The 22522-nt window shown below is 35.8% G+C and overlaps 1 protein-coding gene across 1 annotated transcript in view; it reads left to right on the plus strand.

The window, feature by feature from the left end:
- The window catches only part of LOC150100214 (uncharacterized), an 850396-nt gene that overhangs the window by 105606 nt on the left and 722268 nt on the right, over positions 1 to 22522 (plus strand). Inside the window, exons 5-6 of the mRNA XM_090402345.1 lie at positions 1613 to 1657; positions 19701 to 19769. Coding sequence (XP_090258471.1) covers positions 1613 to 1657; positions 19701 to 19769 — 114 coding nt within the window. The remainder of the gene's footprint in view (positions 1 to 1612; positions 1658 to 19700; positions 19770 to 22522) is intronic.

Here is a 22522-nt window from a genome sequence, read left to right on the forward strand (position 1 = left end):
TTAGATTTTGTGTCATTCTTTATAATACTATTCTAGTGAAGATTTTACCAACTGCTCTGAAGAGATATTCCTCTCCAGTGTTAGCATTCTGTTGTATCCCCCTTTCTTTGGTATTTTCATCAGTAATCCTGTATTCCAGTCATCTGTCCATTCTTCCTTTTATCCATATTTTATTTAGAAGGGGACACAGTATCTCTGTAGATATATGGTGATGCACATATATTGAGAGTGTAATATGCATGCTTGGCGAAATGTGAGAGATGAGTTTGTTATGGGGGCATGCAAGGATCAAGAGTTTTAGATGTGATCATTTCATTAGAGGATGTAATTGTGAGTGGGGCCCTGCACGTTCCTTCAGTTGGTGAGAGTAATCATGAGGTGATCAACTGGGTTGTGACTAGCCATATGCAGACTTCTGCTTTGCTAATTAAAGAGTAGTGGCTCTAGGGTTCTGTACTAGAGCCACTACTCTTTAATTTGTAGGGAAAGATTTAAGAGCCCCACTCACAGTTGTTTGCTGATGATGCAAAACTGGGGAGAACAATAGTTGATAAAGGTGATGTAGATATCCTACAGGATGATTTAAATAAATTGGCATTATGGACAAAGGATAATAATCATCACTTTAATGTTGCTAAATGTAAAGTTATGTACCTGGGGTTTAAAAGGTTGCATATGGTGTATCATATTGATGGTATTGGGTTGCAGGAAATTGATGAGGCTAGTGACTTTAGGATAAATGATGGACAAAGAGTTGAAGTTCAGAGTCAGGGCATTATTTCAAAAGTTGGTAAAATAGCTCAATGAATTACGTGGATAGTGAAAAGTTGAAAAACACTAACAAGTAAAGATAAGGAAGTTATTATCCCTCTTTATAAGGCTATGATTTGGCCACACACACAGATATGGTCACCTAGGTTCCTTGGGGGACTAGGAGGTGGTTGAGAGGATTCAGATATGAGTGACAAAGATGGTGACAGGTCTGTGGAATACTTTGTAACCCAAAAAACTTTAACCTATGAGGATAGGTTGAAGTTTTTTGGGTTACAAAGTTTAATTGATAGGTGGAAAAGAGGGGACATGATAGAAACTTTTAAGATATTAAAGGGGTTTTATAAAATTCATGCCAGTGAAAATTTTCAGTATATGACAAATAGAGAACTAAGAGCCATCAATGGAAGTTGTGTAAGAGTGTGATTAGTGGGGGTGTGTGTGTGTGTGGACCAGATTTTTTGCATGGAGAATGGTGAGTAAGTGGAATGGATTGCCAGAATTAGTTGTGAGTTCCCTAATGGTGAATTCAGGGAACTCACAGAATTTATGTATATGATGGTTGATTTGGATCTCCCTGCAATGAGTCTCTGAACTCCATGGAGATGCCATAAAAAATAAAATAATAATAAAAACTGTTGATGAAAGAGAAGTGGAAAATATTTTTTTCTTTCCTGAAGCTGAAAATCATTCAGATATTTGCCTTTTATGACCTCTTCTGTCATAAGTCTAAAATACAAAGTGTAAAGAAACCTCTGTTATTTTTCTTAATATGACTGATTATTGATTCTGTTTCACTGTTATATAGTTAAAATAATATATATATATATATTTTTCTCAGGGTGATCCAGGAGAACCTGGAACTCCAGGAAGATTAGGTGAAAGAGTAAGTTTTTAACATCTACTTAATAATTAAAAAAAATTTTTTAATGAAAATTAAGCTTTTGCCTAAGTTTAAATTGTTATATACACTGCTTGGAAAAACGTCAAACACCATAGTGTGAGGAACAAACAGCCATGGCACCCACCATAATAAGATGTAGGACCTCCTTTTACTGCTATGATTGCAGCAATCCTACGGGACATACTTTCCACAAGTGTACAACAGCGATCAGTGGGAATTTTGAACCATTCTTACTGTAAGCATGTAATGAGATCTTGGAGTGTTGTGGGCAAATGTCCCTTGACCTCACTTGATACTCCTGTTCAATCCACAGATATTTGTTATGGTTGAGATCAGGGCTCTGTGGAGATGAGTTGTATGGTGATGATGTTCATGTCCACAAACCACACAGTATTAGCAGAAGCCTTAAGGCAGTGCATTGTCTTGCTGAAAGAGACAATAGTCAGTTCCATAGAAATGCTACAAAGGAGGAAGCATCGCATTGTCCAGATACCTCTTGGTGTTCAATGTTTGTGGCACTACAAACAGAAGTCCAAGGGCCAATCCAGGAAAAACAGGGCCATACCATCACACCACCACCACCACCACCTCCAAATTTCATATTTGGGATTACACACTCTGGTAAGAGATGTTCACCGTGCATCTGCCACACCGACACCTATCCGTCTGCTCACCTAGAGGGTGTTGCATGATTTGTTGCTCCATAATATAGCTTTTAACATTTCACTGTACACACTCTTTGTACCACTGAAGATGAAGAACCAACATGCAGTGGTTGGGGTAATGTGGGGCTTGTATATTGTGGTCTGACCATGGAAACCCATCTTGTGAGCCTTGTTTCTGAATGTTTTTGTGCAGATTCATGTTCCAGTAGATGCCAGGAACTCTGCATTCAGTGTGTTGGCTGACCAATGGCAGTTTTTATATATTATCCTTTGTAGCACCCTACAGTCACATTCTGTGAGTGTGATGGATCATCCACTGTGGATAGCACTTGCAGTTTACTCCCCTCACTTCCATCTCAATATGGTATCACTGATTGTTGACCTAGGATGGCACAATTTGTCAACAATTTGCTGAACAGATAGACCTGCAACATGGCATCCTATCACAATGTCTCTTTTAAACTCTGTCGGTTCCTTTCTCACAGCCATTTCACCCAGACACAGTTGCACTAACTTGGGAGCATCATATTTCTTCAATTTCTACAGACTACAAACACTCATTTGTAGTCAGTAAACACACATGTGACTCGTTACATGGCATGATGCACCTTGCTCATGGGAGATGTCCGTTGATCTCTTTCCAAGTAGTGTATAAATTAATATATGGAGACTGTTCAATAAGTTATAAGACTATATTTATACAGAAAACAGATTACCTTTAATTGTCATCATTTACATGGTCTTTTTCGAAGTAACTACCGTGAGATGCGATACATTTGTCCCAAAATTGCATCCACTTCTTAAACACATCTGAAAGTCCTTTTTTGAGAGTTCTTTCAAAACTGCCTCTGCAGCTTTTACATATGCTTTGTTGATTTCGAAATGGCGGCCTCTTAGTGGTTTCTTGAGCTGAGAAAACAGCCAGAAATCGCACGGTGCGAGACCAGGACTGTATGGAGGGTGTGGTAGGATATCTATGTTGTTCTTCTGCAAAACGTCCACTACACAACCAGCAATATGTGGTCTTGTATTATCGTGGTGCAATAAGAAGCCATTCTTCAGCAATGGATGCTTCCTTTTGACATGCTGTACCATTGTCCCTAAAACATCCGCATAGTATGAGCCATTTACAGTATTCCCGGGTTCTACAGTGTGTTGGTAAACATTTCCTTCGTAGTCAAAAAACATTATGGTCATAACTTTACCAGCCGATTTTACAGTTTTTGCTTTCTTGGGGGTAGGCAAAGATGGATGCTTCCATTCACTGCTTTGTTGTTTCATTGTAGGGTCATAGTGATACAACCAAGCTTCATCTGCTGTAATGATGTGTTTTAAGAATTCTTGTTCCAGTATTTCTTTCCATTCTGTGCACACATCCACTCGATGCTGCATTTGCTCCGGTGTCAAGAGTTTGGGAATCCATCGGGCGCAAACACGTTTCAGTCCCAAATGTTCAGCCATGATTGAGTGAACACTTCTTACAGCAATATTCAGGACAACATGTAGCTGGCATATTGTCCTAATCGGTATATTGCAGCAGCGATTATACTGGCTTAATCGCTGCTTTGTTGATCATTGTCTCTGTGATGGACATTGAAGGTCTTCCCTCATGTTCAAGATCTTCCACATTTTGCCTTCCTTCCTTAAAAGTTTTATGCCAGCGAAAAACACTTGCCCTCGACATTTCTTCATTGTGGAAAGCTTCGCGTATCATGTTAAAAGTGTCCAATGCCGATTTTTGCAAACGCACACAAAATTTAATCGCATAATGCTGTTCCAAGGACTCTTCCATTTCGACAACTGGTCGCGGCTCATAGGCGCACTGAAACAAGCTTGTGTTTAGTCACGGGACACTCTGGCACATCAGCTCGTATACGCCATCTATCAACCTCTTTTGTTAATACAGACAGCAATATTTCTTTATTCCACAGAAATTAATATTGTGATGAGTGGTTTTGCGACAGTAAAATTGGTCTTATTACTTATTGAACAGCCCTCGTATAAAATCTACCTTTTAAGATAAATAGTATATTTCATATTTACACAAATTTAATTTCTTCTGAATTGCTGCTCTTCAACTTTTGAAGAAAATTGGAGTGAAATTGGCAGAATCCATCTTGATGATCAATACAATTAATAGTTGGTAGGTGTCCAAGTAGTCATATTCAGAATATGAAGTCAGAGGAATAAGATGATAGTCAGCAGCTATACTTTTATTTATCTTTTTAGGAATAAGTTGGATTAAAACCTACTTTGATTCTGTTGGATAGAACCATTACAATACAAGCTGGGTGTTAGTTCTGGAGTACAAGTTTCTAGCATAATTTCTAGCATCTTGGAAAGATGCCATCTGGACCACAGGGCTTAGTAGTATCAAGTTTATTGAGTATTTTTCTGATGTCCTTCTTTCAAAAGATCAGAGGAAGTATACTGTGAGTGGTTCATGAAATATTGGGAGAAGATTCAACTCAGTCATCTAAACAAGAGTTGGAGGAAAATGCTGATGCCAAGAAATTTGTTTAACTTTAGGAGATATTAAGACTTCACCATCAGGATGAGAGAAATATGAAAACATGGAGAAGCCAAAGGTTGCGACCAACAGCCTTGGAGAGTTAGACTACGTGAGCATGAGACAAGCATAGCATTTTTCACCCTTACAAAGTCTCTTTGTATTTGTTTAAGATTTTTTTTTAATAATTTGTTACATGCTGAATTGTAAACTGATTAAGAAACAGGAGTTTTTCAACTTGAATTATTGACAGTATGCTGAATTTATGGCACATTTGTTGGAGAACCAGGACTTGGATAAGGGTCAATGGGTTTTGAGGGAAGTGGGAAATAAAGGCACTCAACCCAGCAATAATGATTTTGGTTATTACATTGGTATAAGTACTTGGATCAGGAAAGCAGAAATAGTAATCAGACCATGGAAGGAGGCATAGAAATCCAAAGGTCATCCTAATTGGTACCATTGCATAGGATATGAGACTGAGATTGGTTGGAAGAAGAATGATTAGTAGAAAAAAGGAGTATGGACAAGGTTATGGTCAGAGTTGCCAAGAGGAGAGCCAAAACATCAATATATTTCGAGGGCAAGATAATTAAGAAAAGGACCAAGGCTTTGTTACAATCATAAGGATTATCTGGTATTCTGGTAAGTTTCTTATAGTATGCCCACAGATTCGAGACCCTTCAACACTTCTGCGCATGTCAACAGGAGGAGAATCCATTCCGATAATAGGGTAATCAGTCCGTATTGTGGGATGAGTTGTTTATTATTACACATCAGAAAATTAACTTCTCTTTTATGATCATTGTAGTTAACTATGTTGCTTGTATAACAGTTGGCAAATTTTATATTATAAAGCACGTGATTTCGAGTGTTGGCGACCAATTCATACGTCCTTCATTTCTTTCTCCCCTTCAGCATGAATCGACTATTCTTGGCAAGACGCCAAGCAGAGATCTACAAACTGTGGGTGAACCATAACAATTTGTGTTAAATCATTGCAGATAGTAGACAATTCAGCTTCTCTATCATCTGATGTGAAATTAGAGAAGAGGGGGAAGCAGTCTGAAGTATGGATGGTAGCATCTCCAAGGAAGATTATCTAACTATATAAGTAATTAGAATGCATATAACCGATTTTCAGAGATAAAGATCGAAAAGATCAGTACAGACTTAGGGGAGTGGTAATGGCAACAAAGTGAAGCAAGGAAATCTTAAACCAAAGCAGATGTAAGGAAGATTCCATATGAGTTTTGTTGTTTTGTCATTTTTAGAGGGGGGGGGGGCTATTCTTTCAGTTTTGCAGTTTTTGTTGCATTTTAGAGATTTTTGTATTTTTTTGTGGTTTTTACGGGTGATTTTTTTTTATCTGCAGCAATGCTATGATTTTTTATGCTATCTTTCTTGCTATTGGAATATCTGGGAAATTTATAGAACTAGAGTCATGCTACAGGGATGAGGGACTTGTGGAATCTGTGCACTCCCTACATGAGCATGCCCAGATTCCAGTCCGATCATGGTCTCCAGTGCCCCCTGCAAGCTAATATCTTTGGAGTCTCTCTCTCTCTCTCTCTTTTGGTTTATTTGAAAGGAGAAGTTGTTTTGTGAAGTTGAGCATAGATATGATCTGCAGAGTAAATGCTTTTTTGTGGAGAGTGGTGAGCAAATGCTTGATGTTAATAAGGCAATATGACTTGATAATATATTGCCAGGTGTTTTGAGGGAATGCTCAAAGGTGCCAAAATGAAATTATTGGCACCTTTGGTATACCTGTTTAACACTATTGCAACAGAACGAGTCCCAAAATTTGTAGCCTCTGTCTTATCCTCCCTACTTCACAAAGGGGAGGGGATAAGACTATCTTCTTCTGAATCAACCCACTTCTGAATTCAGAAGTGGGTTGATTCAGAAGTTGATAATAGTAGTATTCTTTATGGTGGTCAGCATGAGTTTGTTAGGAGGAGGTTGTGTTTCAGCAATCTGCTTATGTATTATAACATAGTGAGTGAAGTGCCACAGGGATCTGTTTTGGGATCATTATTGCTTAACTGGTACATTAATGACATTGGGACCAGCTTAACTGGAGATGTGTTTGCAAATCATACAACGTTGAGAAGAGCTTTGAAAAGTAGAGCCATTGTGGCCTTGCAAGAGTCTTTGAATAGACTATGTGAGTGGAGCTATCAGTTTAATGTTGTAATGTGCAAGGTCTTGAAATTTAGTAGGTAAGGTTGGGATGCAGAGTATACAATTAATGGAGAAATTTTAAGACCTCACTTTGCAACATTAAACTGATAGCTGGTGGAGGAGATGAGAGATCTGGGAGTGATGGTGGTATTACATAATCCATTGTGATGATCTTACAATTTTTAGGGGTCACATTCCTAAAATTGTGAGATCATCACAATGGATTATGTAATAATGAGAAGGACATTGATAAGCAGAAGCAAAGAGGTTATGGTTCCCTTGCATAAGGCTTTGATCAGGCCACATGTGGAATACTGTGCACAGATTTGGTCAACCTAGTTTTCAGGGGGATGAGGATATATTGGAGAGGATTTAGAGAAGGTTTGCTAAGTTAGTGTCATGTCTATGGAATATCAGATATGAGGAGAGATTGAGGAAATGCAACCTACAGAGCCTTTTGAATAGAAGAAGAGGAGATATGATTGAGACATATAAGTTGGTGAGGGGGTTGTTACCAGATTAATGTGCAGGAGATATTTCATTGAATAGAGGAAAGGAAGGTAGAACTAGAGGCCATCCCTGAAAGCTGTATAAGGAGGGTGTGAGCAGGGGAGTAAGAACAAGTTCTTTGCATAGAGGGTGATTGGCGAGTTGAATGCATCGCCTGAAAGTCTGGTGAGTGAGGAAACTGTGACTAGATTTGAGGCATGTTCAATGATCTTTTTGCATGAGAGTATAGACCACCCATAACGCGTCCTTTGACTCCATGGAGGTCATATGTTAATAACAACAATAATGATATCATAATTGATAAGAAATTATATTCTGGCCGTAATCCTTTACCCAAAGAACGTTTGGCTACTCGTGGATGGGCATACTTCATATGTAAACTTTGTTTGCATAATTCATCATAAAATGTTATTACTAAGAATTGCTTATGTTTAATTGAAATGTTTTTATTTAAAAAAAAATTTGGCTAAATTTCATAACTATTGTCAATACAATTATAGGAAACAGAAAAAACAGAAAAAAATTCAATTGAAAGCACATGATATTATGTACACTATTGGCTACAAGAGAATAGCTCCATCTACATTAATAGATATCCAGAATAAATTACAATAAAATAATTTTGTTGATAAATTATTTTTAAATATAAACAAAAAATTAATAAAAAAATTAAGGAACACATGAATCGTGAAGTATTAGTCAGTATAACTTCCCAAAATTGAAAAAATTTTATACGCAGCCGTTTTTATTATTATTGTTGTTGTTATTATTATTACATAACACCTCCAGGGAGTTCAAGGACTCGAGGGAGGGCACCTGCTCTACAGCTCTCTGTCTCCACCACTCCACTAACCGCAACTACCTTCATCATCTACACCAGTGCCATCTACCACCGACCACCACGACCATCACTATTTTCAGACAATCGCAAACATCCATGCCCACATTCCTGCAATCACAAACATCCATGCCCACATGGATGTTTGTGATTGCAGGAATAGAACTCGCAGCCTTTTGGCTGGAGAGTGGATACACTAACCACTCAGATTTGGGTTATGAATGTGTGCTTCATAGTTTTTATTGTACAGTATTTCCAGGTTAGGTTAGATTAGAACAATTTAGAACAATTTTTAGAAAATTTGTATGCATAAGTTTGAGTAAAGGATTAAAATAATTTCTTTTCAGTTATAATATACTTAATAATGTATATTTCACAACTGCTTTTACCACTATTGTTTACACCATAGCTATTATTAAAGCTATAGTCCATATTTTCTCCTGAGAAATGAAATTGGCTCTTATTAATCTTGTTCAAAAACATGCTAATTAATCATGATGGTAATACTGTTATTTTTGACCACACGAACTGTAGGAGAGAATAAATGACTACTATTTGGATTTTTTTTTGGTCAAATTTATTTTAAAACAAAGTTATACCAACTAGTTTCACCAACTGTGGCTGCTGGCTTCATCAGGGTAAAAGATGTATAAAAATAGTAAGAACACTTAAATGCTAAAAACTGTTAACACTAAAACCATAAAATAAACCGAATACAATTGTATTTTTTATAAAAGCAGAAGAACACGTACATCTCATGCACAGCATGTGTATTATCTGCTAGTTGTTGTGTAGGAACGATTTGTAGTTGGCGGCAAAATTCAATTCTGGCATGTTGAAAGATCTAATAAGGGCCTTCCAAATATCAGGCAGAATCAGTTCGTTGTGGCTTCTTTTATAATTCAGGAGCGGAAGTCCTCCTCTAAGTAAGGCATTGAGCTTTTATCCCATTCTATAATATGATTAGTCCTAGCAAAATGAAAGGCTAACCCCGATTTGTCTTCTCTATTATTATTGACGTTTCCTATGTGCTCCTTCCTGATTTCAAAATTTCTTGAAGTTTGGCCAATATAGTTCAAGCCGCACAAGCAAGGGATGATGTAAACTCTGGCATATTTAAAAAATGGATGACTGTCTTTCGGAGATCGTAAAAATTGGCGAATGGTCTGTGCAGGTTTAGAAGTTAATTGTATACCATGTGGCTTGAGGAGTCTGGCAATCTTATTAGAAATTGTCCGTACAAACAGAATCCCAATGGTAGAATTATAATGTATATCTTCAGGTTGCCTTTGTGTGTGTGTGTGTGGGGGGGTCACAGAAAAGTATCCTGTGGATCAATTTCTTAGGATAACCATTCTTTGTAAGGTCATTTAATATCCGTGCAAGTTCAGCTTGGAAGTTTTTATCATCTGTAGTAACGAGAGAGGCTCTATTTTTTAGCATGTGTACAATGCTGAGTTTCTGAGAAATATGGTGTTAAGAAGTGAAGTGCAAGTATCTACGTGTATTGGTGGGTTTGCGATAAACTGTAAGGTTGATACGTCGATCTGTTGATTTCTTGATTAAAATGTCCAGAAATGGTAATTGGTTATCTTTCTCAAGCTCTAGAGCGAATTTAATTTTTTGATGCAAAGAGTTAATCTTGCTTAGAAAAGTGAGCAAATCCTTTTTTGTATTTTTCCAAACAATAAAAATATCATCAACGTATCTTCACCAAACCGTGGGTTTAGGGTCTAGTTGAGATAAAATTATACTTTCAAATTTCTCCATAAAGAGATCTGCACAGGGTGGTGAAAGAGGGCTTCCCATTGCAAGACCTGTTAATTGCTGATAAATAGTTTTGTTCCATAGGAAAAAGTTAGATGTTAAACAAAGATGGAATAAAGAAGTGATGTCTTGAGAGAATAAGCTTTCTAAAATGTCGATAACTTTTTCTACTGGAATGTCGATGAATAAAGGTATAACATCCAGGCTTTCCAGAAGATCTGTATTGGAGATCGAGATGTTTTTTAATTTCTCCATGAAATGTTGTGAATTTCGTATATAAGTGTCCGAATTGCGGATGTGTACTTTGAGGAGACCTGCAAAGTATTTTGATAATAAATAGGTAGGCAAATTAATACCATTCAACAGTTGGGCGTAACGGTATACCATTTTTGTGGGCCTTTGGAGAGCCATGTAGTCTCGGTGTCAGTGGATGCATAGACTTCAATCTACATTTTAATTCTGTTGGCCAGTTATCCATATTAATAAATAAATAAAGTAATAAATCATTGGTATCATTATGATTCTTTAAAGTGGGGTCCGAATTTGAGAGAATAAGCTTCCTAAAATGTCAATAACTTCTACTGGAATGTTGATGAATAAAGATGTAACATCCAGGCTTGCCAGAAGATCTGTATTGGTGATCGAGATGTTTTTTAATTTCTCCACGAAATGTTGTGAATTTCGTATATAAGTATCCGAATTGTGGATGTGTACTTTGAGGAGACCTGCAAGGTATTTTGATAATAAATAGGTAGGCGAATTAATACCATCAACAGTGGGCGTAACGGTATACCATTTTTGTGGACCTTTGGAGAGCCATGTAGTCTCGGTGTCAGTGGATGCATAGACTTCAATCTACATTTTAATTCTGTTGGCCAGTTATCCATATTAATAAATAAATAAAGTAATAAATTGTTGGTATCATTATGATTCTTTAAAGTGGGATCCGAATTTAGAACACGGTAAGTAGATGTATCAGAAAGTAAGTTGGCAATCTTATCTTTGTAATCACTGGTGTTTAAGATAATCATACAGTTACCTTTATCAGCTTTTAATATGATGATATCTTTATCTTTCTTTAACCTAAATATGGCTTTTTTCTCTGGAAGAGTGACGTTTTGATGGGGAGCTCTTGAAGTAGAGAGAATGATACTGCTTTTAAGTCTGAGATCATTAGCAATGGGCTCTGGTAGCGATGAAATGGCCTTTTCTACACTGCATAATATGTCCACTTTAGGAATTAGATCGGGGGTAATAGAAAAATTGAAGCCTTTTTTGAGGATACTGATTTCCTGTTTAGATAGAACGCAATCAGAGAAATTACATATCACCGCGGTCACAGTAAAGCAGGTTTTTTGACTGAAAATGTTTATTGTAAAGAACATTGAATTTCTTGATTTGGCATTGTTTACTGATTGAAAAGGTCTTCTCATAGCTATTATTAATCATTCTATCTAAAAGTGACCATAGGTTTTGGTCTAAAGTACTGGAGATATCCTTGTAAATCTGATAGCATTGGTGTTTTGTAAATGCTCACATAAAAGAGTGAAAGATGTTTTGAAATATATATGCTTAGCCTGTCTTGAATGGAATTGTTCTCTCAAAATAAGAAACTTAGGAATTATATTATGGTTTCTGCATCTCTTCAGAAATGTAAGTTGATGCAACAGTTTAGTCTTTTTGCACTTAAGTTGCTCAAAACGACGTACCTGGTGTTTGGTTTCCCCCATGGAGGTTATTCATGATGGTAATACTGTTATTTTTGACCACATGAACTATAGGAGAGAATAAATGACTACTATTTGGGTTTTAAAAGCAGAAGAATGCATACATCACACGTGTAACGCGTGTATGATCTGCTGGTTGTTGTGTTGGAACCATTTGTAGTTGGTGGCAAAATTCAGTTCTGATATGTTGAAAGATCTAATAAGGGCCTTCAGGCAGAATCAGTCCTTGGTTTCTATTAAGGTTTTGTTCTGAGCAGAGAACCGTTGTGGCTTCTTTTATAATTTGGGAGCAGAAGTCCTCCTCTAAGTAGAGCATTGAGCTTTTATCCCATTCTATAATGTAATTAGTCCTAGCAAAATGAAAGGCTAACCCCGATTTGTCTTCTCTATTATTATTGACGCCTCCTATGTGCTCCTTCTTCATGATTTCAAAACTTTTTGAAGTTTTGAAATTTGAAGTCTTGAAAAATTTTTGAAATCTTGAAGTTTTTCTGAATTTTGCTGCCAACTACAAATCGTTCCTACACAGCAACTAGCAGATTATACACACGCTATCCATGTGATGTACACGTTCTTCTGCTTTTATAAAAAATACAATTGTATTCGGTTTATTTTATGGTTTTAGTGTTAACAGTTTTTAGCATTTAAGTGTTCTTACTATTTTTATACATCTTTTACCCTGATGAAGCCAGCAGCCACAGTTGGTGAAACTAGTTGGTATAACTTTGTTTTAAAATAAATTTGACTAAAAAAACCCCAAATAATTCTTTCCTATGCTAATTAATCATTTCTTGTATGACTATTAAAGTGACTCTAGCAGTGTGGTCAGTATGACATGTATCATTGTAAAGACCTTAGTTTTCATTTCCATTAAGAACACGAGAATCATTTATAATGGCTTTTCAGCTGAAGATGAGTATGCAGTTTCATCCTGTAAGCAGGCAAAACATCAGAACGCACACTATTGACAGCAGATTATGTTAATAGACTCAGCTATCCTATCTCAGCATCAGTGTGAATTATGTGAAGTACCCAGCTTTGACAAAGCTTTGCATATCACATGTAAAGGTGAGATGAGATGAGATGCCTTGGGAATCTCATTTTTCTCCATTATAATGCTCCATTGTTTATTTATTTATTTGGGTAGCTTCTTTTGAAGATTTTATTCAATTTGTTTTTCTGAAGATGTATGTAGTCAGGGCCGGCAGAAGCAGTCATGCAGAGCATGTGGTGCATGCAGGCGCTGCTACGAAGGGGGCGCCGCCGCCGGGGCACGGTTCATAAGTTCATTTTTAAGAAACAAAATTTTTATCATGAAAACAAAAAATTCGTAGAATGATCAATATTAAAATAAATAAGGCCAGATACACCGAATAAAAATTTAAAAAAATTTTATATTGCCGCCTCTTTGATCAGCCGGCTGTTTACAATTTTGCAGCGAGAGCAGGCTAAATGCTTGCTTGCTTGCAGAGTTGTGTCTACTGCAGTCTATTTAAAGTGAAACGGTGAATGGTTTTTATGTGCAGAAACGAATTTTCGTACAAAACATTTGTTGCTAGTTAACCAGCCATATGGTACGCATCTCAGTAGGCTACTGACAGTAGCGCAGTGCAAACTATTATTTCATCTCTGTGTTGTGTTGTGTAATAATTTCTTTTGGGTATAAAATAGAAATGGAATCAAAAATTAAAAAAAAGTTATCCGGTGCACAAAATTGTAAGCGTCATGCTGCGAAAGAAGCAGATGTTCAGAAACAAACTGGGGGGCTCTTAATAAATTTGTTAATATATTAAAATATTCTGATGCAGATTGTAACCAACTCGATACATCAGAAATCAGAGTTGAAGAACCGTGCACATCATCCAGTTTGCATGAAAACACTATTGCAACTATTGAACAAGATAACAAGATGCATGATTTAAGTGAAAAACAAGGAAAAGATTTAGTTATAGTTAACCACGAAACTAATACATTGTTAGTCTCTTTAAATTAAGAAGATCCAAGTGAATGGGGAAATATTGATGAAAAATTACGAGTTGTTTTAATTGAAATGGCGCCTGTTCAAAAGAAATATATAATATATCCCAGAGATACATATGGTCATAAATTTGGCGACACATATTATAATAGAAAAATGGAAAATGGTGAGCTCGTGCCAAGAACGTGGCTCATTTATTCCGAAACTTTAAATTCTGTTTTTTGCTTTTGTTGCAAACCTTTCGCACCTACTGAATCAAGTAGTCTTGTAGAAGGTTATAACGATTGGAGAAATGTAAGTAGAACTTTGCATATACACGAGACTAGTTTAACTCACATGAAAAATTTCTTAAAATGGAAGGAAGTTGATAAAAATTTAAAAAACAAAACTACTATTGATTGCCAGACTCAATGGAAAAGAAACATTGGACGAGTGTTTTAGAACGCTTGATTGAAATTATAAAATTCTTTGGTAGCCAAAATTTAGCTTTTCGTGGATCATCTGATAAATTATATGAAAGGAATAACGGCAATTTTTTAAAATTAGTCGAACTGTTTGCGAAGTTTGATCCCGTTATGGAAAATCATGTTGAAAGGACCCTACAACGAAACAATAGAGTACACTATTTGAGTAAAGACAGTCAAAATTAAATATTGGAAACTTTAAGTAACGCAATCTGGGATGCAATTTTATTATCAATTCAAAAATCTAAATATTATTCCATAATTTTAGACTGCACACCTGATGTAAGTAAAACAGAACAAATGACCATTATTATTCGCTTTGTTTCCTGTGACAATGGAATTATCAAGATCAGGAAAAACTTTTTAGGTTTTGCAGATATATCAGATTCCACAGGACGTGGTTTATGTGCAACAATAATGGAACAACTGGAAAAATGGAACATTCCCATTGAAGACATGCGAGGTCAAGGGTATGACAATGGGGCAAATATGAAAGGGAAAAAATCCGGGCTCCAAAATTTGCTTTTGAACAAAAATCCTTGAGCTTTTTACGTGCCATGTGCTGCTCATACTCTAAATTTAATCATTAACGATGCAGCCAAAGTGAATGCAGATGCAATTAGATTTTTTGCAATTATTCAACAAATATACAATTTCTTTTCATTCTCTTACTAACGTTGGGCAATCCTTTAAAAGGATTGCCCAACGTTTGTAAGAGAATGAAATGTCCTTCATGCTGAGTTCCTGAAAACATCAACATTGAAACAGCCATCAGAAACGCGAATGGAAAAGTGAAATTAATGCAATCTGCCCTTTACGATATCAGTCAGGAGAAATTTACGATGCACTTTTTGAAATTTTAAATAATGAAAATTTTAATAAAGAAACTCAGCAGGAAGCACAAACAGTATGTGCTAAAATAAAGGACTACAAATTTATTTGCTCTCTTATAACTGGGCATGGTTTACTTAACAGAATAAACCCTGTGAGTAAAATGCTTCAAGACAAAAATGTGAACATTACACTTGCTTTAGAATCTATCGAAAACTTAAAAATATTCTTACAAGAGTATTGATCAGATACAAATTTTAAAGAAGTTCTAAAACGGCAAAAGAACTGAGTGAAGAGGTGGACGGAGAACAAGAATTTAAAACTGGTACGGAAGTCCGATGATGAAAGAGGGCATGACAATTTGACTACGAGCATCATGACGAAACGCCACAATCACCAGAAGATACATTTAGAGTGAATGTGTTTTATACACTTTCTATTAACGAACTAGTTGCAATGTGTTCGTTAATAGAATGTTTTGAACAACTAAAAACATATGATAATTTCAATTTCTTGTATAGATTACTACAAATTAATAATGAAGATTTACGAAAAAATTGTGACGATTTAGAGATTCTCTTGAAAGATGGCGACAATAAAGACGTAAATGCAATAGAACTATATGACGAGTTATGTGCTTTCCGGGATATTTTTTGGAAGGATAATTTAAATATTCAAAACCATTTCGATATTCTTAATTTTATTGTGTCCAATAATTTATCTCTCCCTAACTTTTCAATTGTTTTAAGAATACTATTTTAACCTTACCTGTTAGTGTAGCGAGCGGTGAACGTTCCATTTCCAAGTTGAAATTGATTAAAACCTACTTAAGAACAAATATATCACAAAAAAGGCTTGTTAGTTTGGCGTTAATAGTTATTGAAAATGATATATGTGCGGAATTAGACGTTAAGACCATTATTTCTAATTTTGTGAATATGAAATCAAAAACCCTAAAATTTTAATTTAAAAAATTTCAAGTATATTTATGTAATTTAATTTTTTTTCTGTTATTCTGAAGATGTTATTTTTTGAATACTTATATTAAAATCTAATTATTTCTGAATTATTTTCTTATTTTCTCATCTATCTTGAGTTTCTTTTATTTTCCTAAAAGATAGTTCCACTTATAAAAATTATTAAAAAATTTTTACAAGTTACTAAGAATTTAGTAACTTGTAAAATGCAAGAATTTTTTAAACCTTAGTTCAAATAAATTTTTACTTTAATTAAAATTCATTCTAATTTTGTTAGCGATTCGGATCGGTGAGAAGACTATAATCCCTGTATCATTATATTCAATGATTAAAGTGAAGTAGTTTTATCAAAATTTACTTTAACTTTTGAGAATTTTTTGAATATTCAGGTTTTTAACGATTATCCTGCATAGTCAACACCCCGGTTCGTTACATTTAGCAAACCAACGTGTGGCTGTTCTGTCAAAATTTATTTAAGAAATTTCAAATAATTTAAATTTTTATTATCGTAAAAGAACCACACATGCCCAGATCGTTACAAGGGCGCTTAGATAGACATTGCATGTGGGCGACAAAGACCCTAGCGCTGTATGTGGTACTCATGGTGGTTCATCAACTTTTGTACTTTAGTATCTATATAGTATTACCATATCATAAATACTGTTGGTAGTGGTGATGTGTGGAAGATGGCCACAATGGTAGTTGTGTGTAGTAGGAAAATTAAGTAGTAGGGGAGTTGGTGTTAGATGTAAGTGCCCTCCCATAATGAGTCCTTGGACTCCTTGGAAGGTGTCATGATGATAATAATAATAATAACAATAAAACTTCCAGAAAAAACAATGTATATTGCAGATCATAATAAAATTAATTTAATAAATTAACAAGTTGCATTTGATCTGCAGTGATTTAAGCTCACTTTTGTAAGGCACATAACACAAGTACGCACAAACAACTGAGATATATCATGAAATGGTTTTCACTTAAGACAATGATATGCTTGTAACTGAAGTCATGCATAATTGTTCATAACCTGTGTGAAAAGATGACCTTGTATGCTTTCCATTTGGACTGAACATTTATTAAAGCTAACTGCCTAATTAGGTCTGGTCATCTGGATTTCTTGGGAATGAGGAAGTAGTGAAGAGGATCCAGAGGTGAGTGGTCAGTAGAATGCTCCCTTTGATGTAATGAGGATTCATGAGTTATGGAAGTTGACTGAGAGGTAGAAAGAGGGGATATGATAGAAATGTTTAAGTTATTAAAAAGGTGTTTTCTAGGATTGATCCAGAGGAAATTTTTCAGTACTTGTTTGTAGGAGACAGAAGAGGGGTCATTTCTGGAAATTGAGTAAGAACATGGCTAACAATGGTGTGAGGACAAGGTTTTTCACTTGGACAGTGGTGAAGGGATATTGTTGTAAATGCTTTGTTGTTGAAAGTATTCAAGGAAAGGTATGATAGATATTGTGCAGATTGTGTGGATCGTCTGCATTGCCTTCAGATTCTGTGAAGGTTCCTGTGCAATAATAATAATCCTATTATAGACCAGTGAGATTTCTCTGCTTGAGTTCAGTTATTATGGTACTATTGCTGATACTTTTGTAGAGACAGAGAGAAAGAGACTCTGGGATTTACATTTGTATCTGTGCAGAAATTAATTTGATATTCTTCCACTTCCAAAAAATCGTCCACTGGGGGGAGGGGAAGTAGTATATCATAGACAGTTATCATTCAGAAGTTTTCTTTTGATTAATATTTGGAGATATTATGTATTTATGTGGAATTCTATTTTTAATGATCACTGAGATTGAGTGCACAGTGTTTGCCTGAATTTCATAAGTTGTTTTGTTTGTTTGTTTGTTGTATTTTTTTATGATCAAAGATTGTCATATCGGGCAGCTCACAAACTCAAATATATTGAACAGTGTAGATTTCCCTAAATGGTTCATTTTTAGGAGTGTAATATGTATGCTTGGGAGGCTATATCAAGAGGACAAGAGAGGTGCAATACTGTGATATTTTCATGGATTATGAGCTGCTGTTATTGAATGAGGCTAGGAATTTAAATGTAAATGCTAGATGAAGACTGGAAGGCAGTGAGTAATGTGTCATCAGATTTTCATCAGAAACAGCTCCTATGGCTAGATCAGATAGTTTATCTAAAATAGCACTAGAGGGCTTGACTTCTGGTAAAGAAATACTGGGGTAACCTGGAATCGCCTGGATGGATAATATTAGAAAATGGACTAATTCTTCATTCAACAGGTGTTTTTAGGAGATCCTAAGACAGAAACACTTGGGGGGAGAGAGAGAGAGAGAGAGAGAGAGTGTTAGGACTGTCACCTTTATAACCCAATTATCTGCATAGACTATGGATGGAGAAGAAGAAGAATATATATATCGCAATGAAGATATATGATCTGTTAGAAAGGAAAATGAATTTCTTTCATTTTTGAGGGACAGTCACCTTATGCAGTATGCACTGGAGGTCATGAGGATAAGAATTTTGGAGTTTATCATTTTGTGTGAAGACATTATTGTGATTTATACTAAAATTACAACTAGAAACTGATCTCTAATCAGTAATTCTAACTTAACAGCATTATTAGTAAATAATATGATAAACAAAGTATATAGTTCAGGTATTCAGTTGATCTATATATATGCATTCTCCAGCTTCCCTATTCAACTAAATCATTTTTTTAGAAATCTGATTGAATAGGAAAAAACAAACAAACAAAAAACATGCTAACTTTAATATCAGTATATCTTAAAAAAGTATTTGATTGGGTCATATACAATTTAGTGACTTTAGCTGTTAAGGTTCGTTGCACATTAAGCAAAGAGCATAGTTTCTGGATTTATTTAAGTGATATCCTACCCATGATTCTAATATGTAATAAGTTTATAACTTTTCATGGGTAAGATTCACATCATATTATTATTGTCATCATAATTTATTGAAAATATAATACAATGTGAAAAGGGAAAAGAGATTTAATTAAAAATTAAAGATTGCAAATGATGGTCTTCCAAGTCTCTCTATTTTGAGCTAACTGGTGGATGTCAGTTGGAGTTTTATAGTTCAGCCTATTGATGGTTTCACATATGTATTGCCAAAATTGTTTGCATGGTCTTCCTCTACTGCGATTGCCATCTTCTGGTTTGTACAGGATGAGGGATTCCAAAAAGGGTGAGACTTCAGGATGTCTGAGTTGATGTCCAAGCCATCTGAGTTGTAGTTTTTTGACTATATTGACAAGTGTTTCTTGCTTAGCCAGATTTAGCACATCAGAGTTAGTGACACAGTCCATTCAAGTGTAACCAAGGATCAGTCTGAGTTTCAAAGGAGTTAATTAGAGCTGTAGTTTTTTGGTGCTTATTGTCCAGGTTTGAGAACCATACAAGAAGATGGATCTACTGGTTGCATGGTATAGTCTTAATTTTGGATATGCTCAGATAAAACATAGAGTAACATACTTTCCAAAACTCATTGAACAAAACTTAATAAATTATTGTTTTAAACTGCATAATCTATAGAATGAATTAGAAGTATAATTTTTCAACTTTCAGGGACAGCCTGGAGAACCAGGAGCACATGGCATACCTGGATTGCCAGGCCCACCTGGGCCACCTGGTGATGTAAGTTTATCACTTTGTTTTTCAAAATTATGATTTTCAGTTTGAGATTACAATAGATGTATTTTGAGTATGATTGAATTGACTTGTTTTACTAATTTATTAACATTTTACATCACTAAAGCAATGCAGGGATTTTCTGCTGAGTGATATATGTGGCTAGTTAATTTAAAGCTTATTCTGGTTATTTTGGTATATATTGTAGTTAATTCAAAGGAGTATAAATTATCATTGTATTTCTACAAAATAAGATTTCTACAAAATAAGATTTAAATTCTAGAAGTAAATTAACTGGTTAATGCAGTTTAAAAAAATTAAGGAAGAAAATGGGGTGAGGTGATGGGTGATATTTAGTAGGATGTTTGCTAAAGATCAGGGAATAAGGAGGGTAGTGATGAACTAATATAGAGGCACTTGGGCTGGTGAACAAGGGAAGGGGAATCATTATGATTTTAATTATGGTGATATAGATTGGAATGAAGAGACATCTGAAAATAAGAAAATTGAATTTCTTGAGTTCTTGAGGGACTGCTTTATTTGGCAGTATTATGTAATGGAGGGCACATGAGCATCAAGAGTCTTATGTCTGATTGTATCATCAGAGGATGTGATTGAGAATTAGGGGTCACATTTCTCTCCATCTCTTTCTCTTTTCTCTCTTTTCTCCATGTTTTCTCTTTGCAAAAGTGATCACGAGGTAATTACCCAAGCAGCGGTCACCCATATGAAGATCACCCATATAAAGAAAGGATGGATGGATGGATGGATGTGCAACCACAAAGCTGGTGATTATGAAAAGCTGTTTAAGAGCATCAGCCCATTCAAAAGTTGATACGATTTAATGGAATCAATTTGTAAAAATATTTAAAAGGTCAAAAGGCTGAATAAGGTAGTTGTCAAATGGTTCAATGAAGGAAGTTAAGCATGAAATCTAGAAGAAATCGTTGTGGAGGTAGTGCAAGTTAAATATTGGCAATAATCTGGTGCATGAAGAATAGAAAGAGCAGGCCAAGAAGGTGATGTCATTGATAAGTACAGCAAAAGTGTAGTATGATCAGAAAATAGCCAATCAGGAGAAGCTTTCTTTTGATTAATTTAATTTCTTAATTAAATTTTTTAATTAAATTTCTTTTGATATATGGCAAGTCTTAAAAATGAATGGTGGTAAGATGATATCAATGGATGAAAAGGGCAGATTGGTAACTGCTGTGTAAGTCGAGGTATTCAGTGAGAAATTCATCAGTATATTTCATTCTCATCTGTGAGAAATCATGAAAAGTTCAAGTGTAGCACAAATGAAAGAAGATGGACTGCTGGTGGGTGAGTAAGCTTGATGTCAATAAGGCAATAGGACTTGATGAGATATCATCATATGACCTAAGAGAATGCTCCTAGTGCATATGTTACTTAACATTACTCTTGCTCGACCTCCAGCAGTGACTTCCCCTTCTTTTCTCTCTTGTCATTTTTTCTGCATCTACTCTATAAAACTCGAGAGAATGGGTGTGCAAGAAGAGCAGGGAAACGGGGAGGCTCAGGGCAGACAGAGGCACACAGCGTGAGAAAGGTGGATGCTCCAACAGGAGGCAAGAGCATGTGTAGAAAGGAAAGGAATGGGATGACCTGGGATCAAGAGGAAACAGTTGGAATTGAAAAGGGTTCTAAAATGGAGAAGGAGAAAGGGAAATGGCTCCAGCCGAGCATGGAGAGATCACATCGAGTGAGTGGTATCAGTGGAACTAGCTGTAGATCCAGAAATGAGCTCTTGTGTTTGTATACAAATGCTAGAAGTATAAGAAACAAGGCAAATGAAATGGTTTTGCTAATTGCGTCTGTTCACCCAAAGATTGTCGGAATAAGTGAGACATAGTTGGAAGAGGATGACATCCTGACAGGAATAGAGATGGAAGTGTATGATGTGTTTTGTGAGGATAGAAGGGGTAAAAAGGGAGGGGGGAAGGACTATTGATGATAGAGAAACAGTTATGTCCATATAAAGTAGAGATGCAAGAGGGAAATGGTGCCAGTGGTTTTGAGAGAGTATGGTGTGAGATAGAGGTGAATGGAATCAAATACTTGGTGTTATAGACCAGGTAATGTGGATAGTGGTGATAATGAAATGTATAATCAAATTTGCCAAGCAAATAAGAAAAGGGTGATCATTATGGGTGATTTTAATTATGGCAATATAGACTGGAATGAAGAGATAGCAACTGGAAGTAAAGAAAATGAGTTTCTTAAGTTTTTGAGGGATAACTACCTCAGACAGTATGTAATAGAGGGAACACGAGGATTGAGGGTCTTGGATTTGGTTGCCAGCAATGTGAGGACCCTTGTGAGAAGAGAAGAGGGGTATATGTGGAACTACAAGGGGGGGGGGGATGATTGTGAAGAGCTCAGGAGACAGCTTGTGGGTGTAGCATGGAATGAGGAGTTATCTGTAAAAGAGATCAATGCAGCTTGGAGGATTTTCAAAAACTGTTTTTTTGAAAATCCTCCAAGAAGGTTAAATAGGTAGGTGTGAGATGGATGAATAAAGAGATTAAGCATGCGACACAGAGAAAAAGGGCATTGTGGAGGCAGCATAAGAGAAGTGGAAATAACCAATTCCATGAGGTCTACAAAGACCAGGCAAAGAGGATGACTTGGTTGTTGAGGGTAGCTAAAGAGAGGTATGAACAGCAGTTAGCTAATGAAGCCAAAAAGAATCCTAAGGAGGTCTTTTGATATGTAGTCAGCAAAAGAAAGAATGATTA

This window comes from Typopeltis vanoorti, chromosome 13, assembly GCF_054136105.1.
Source record: "Typopeltis vanoorti isolate ZY-2024b chromosome 13, IOZ_Tvanoo_1.0, whole genome shotgun sequence".
Lineage (NCBI taxonomy): Eukaryota > Metazoa > Arthropoda > Arachnida > Uropygi > Thelyphonidae > Typopeltis > Typopeltis vanoorti.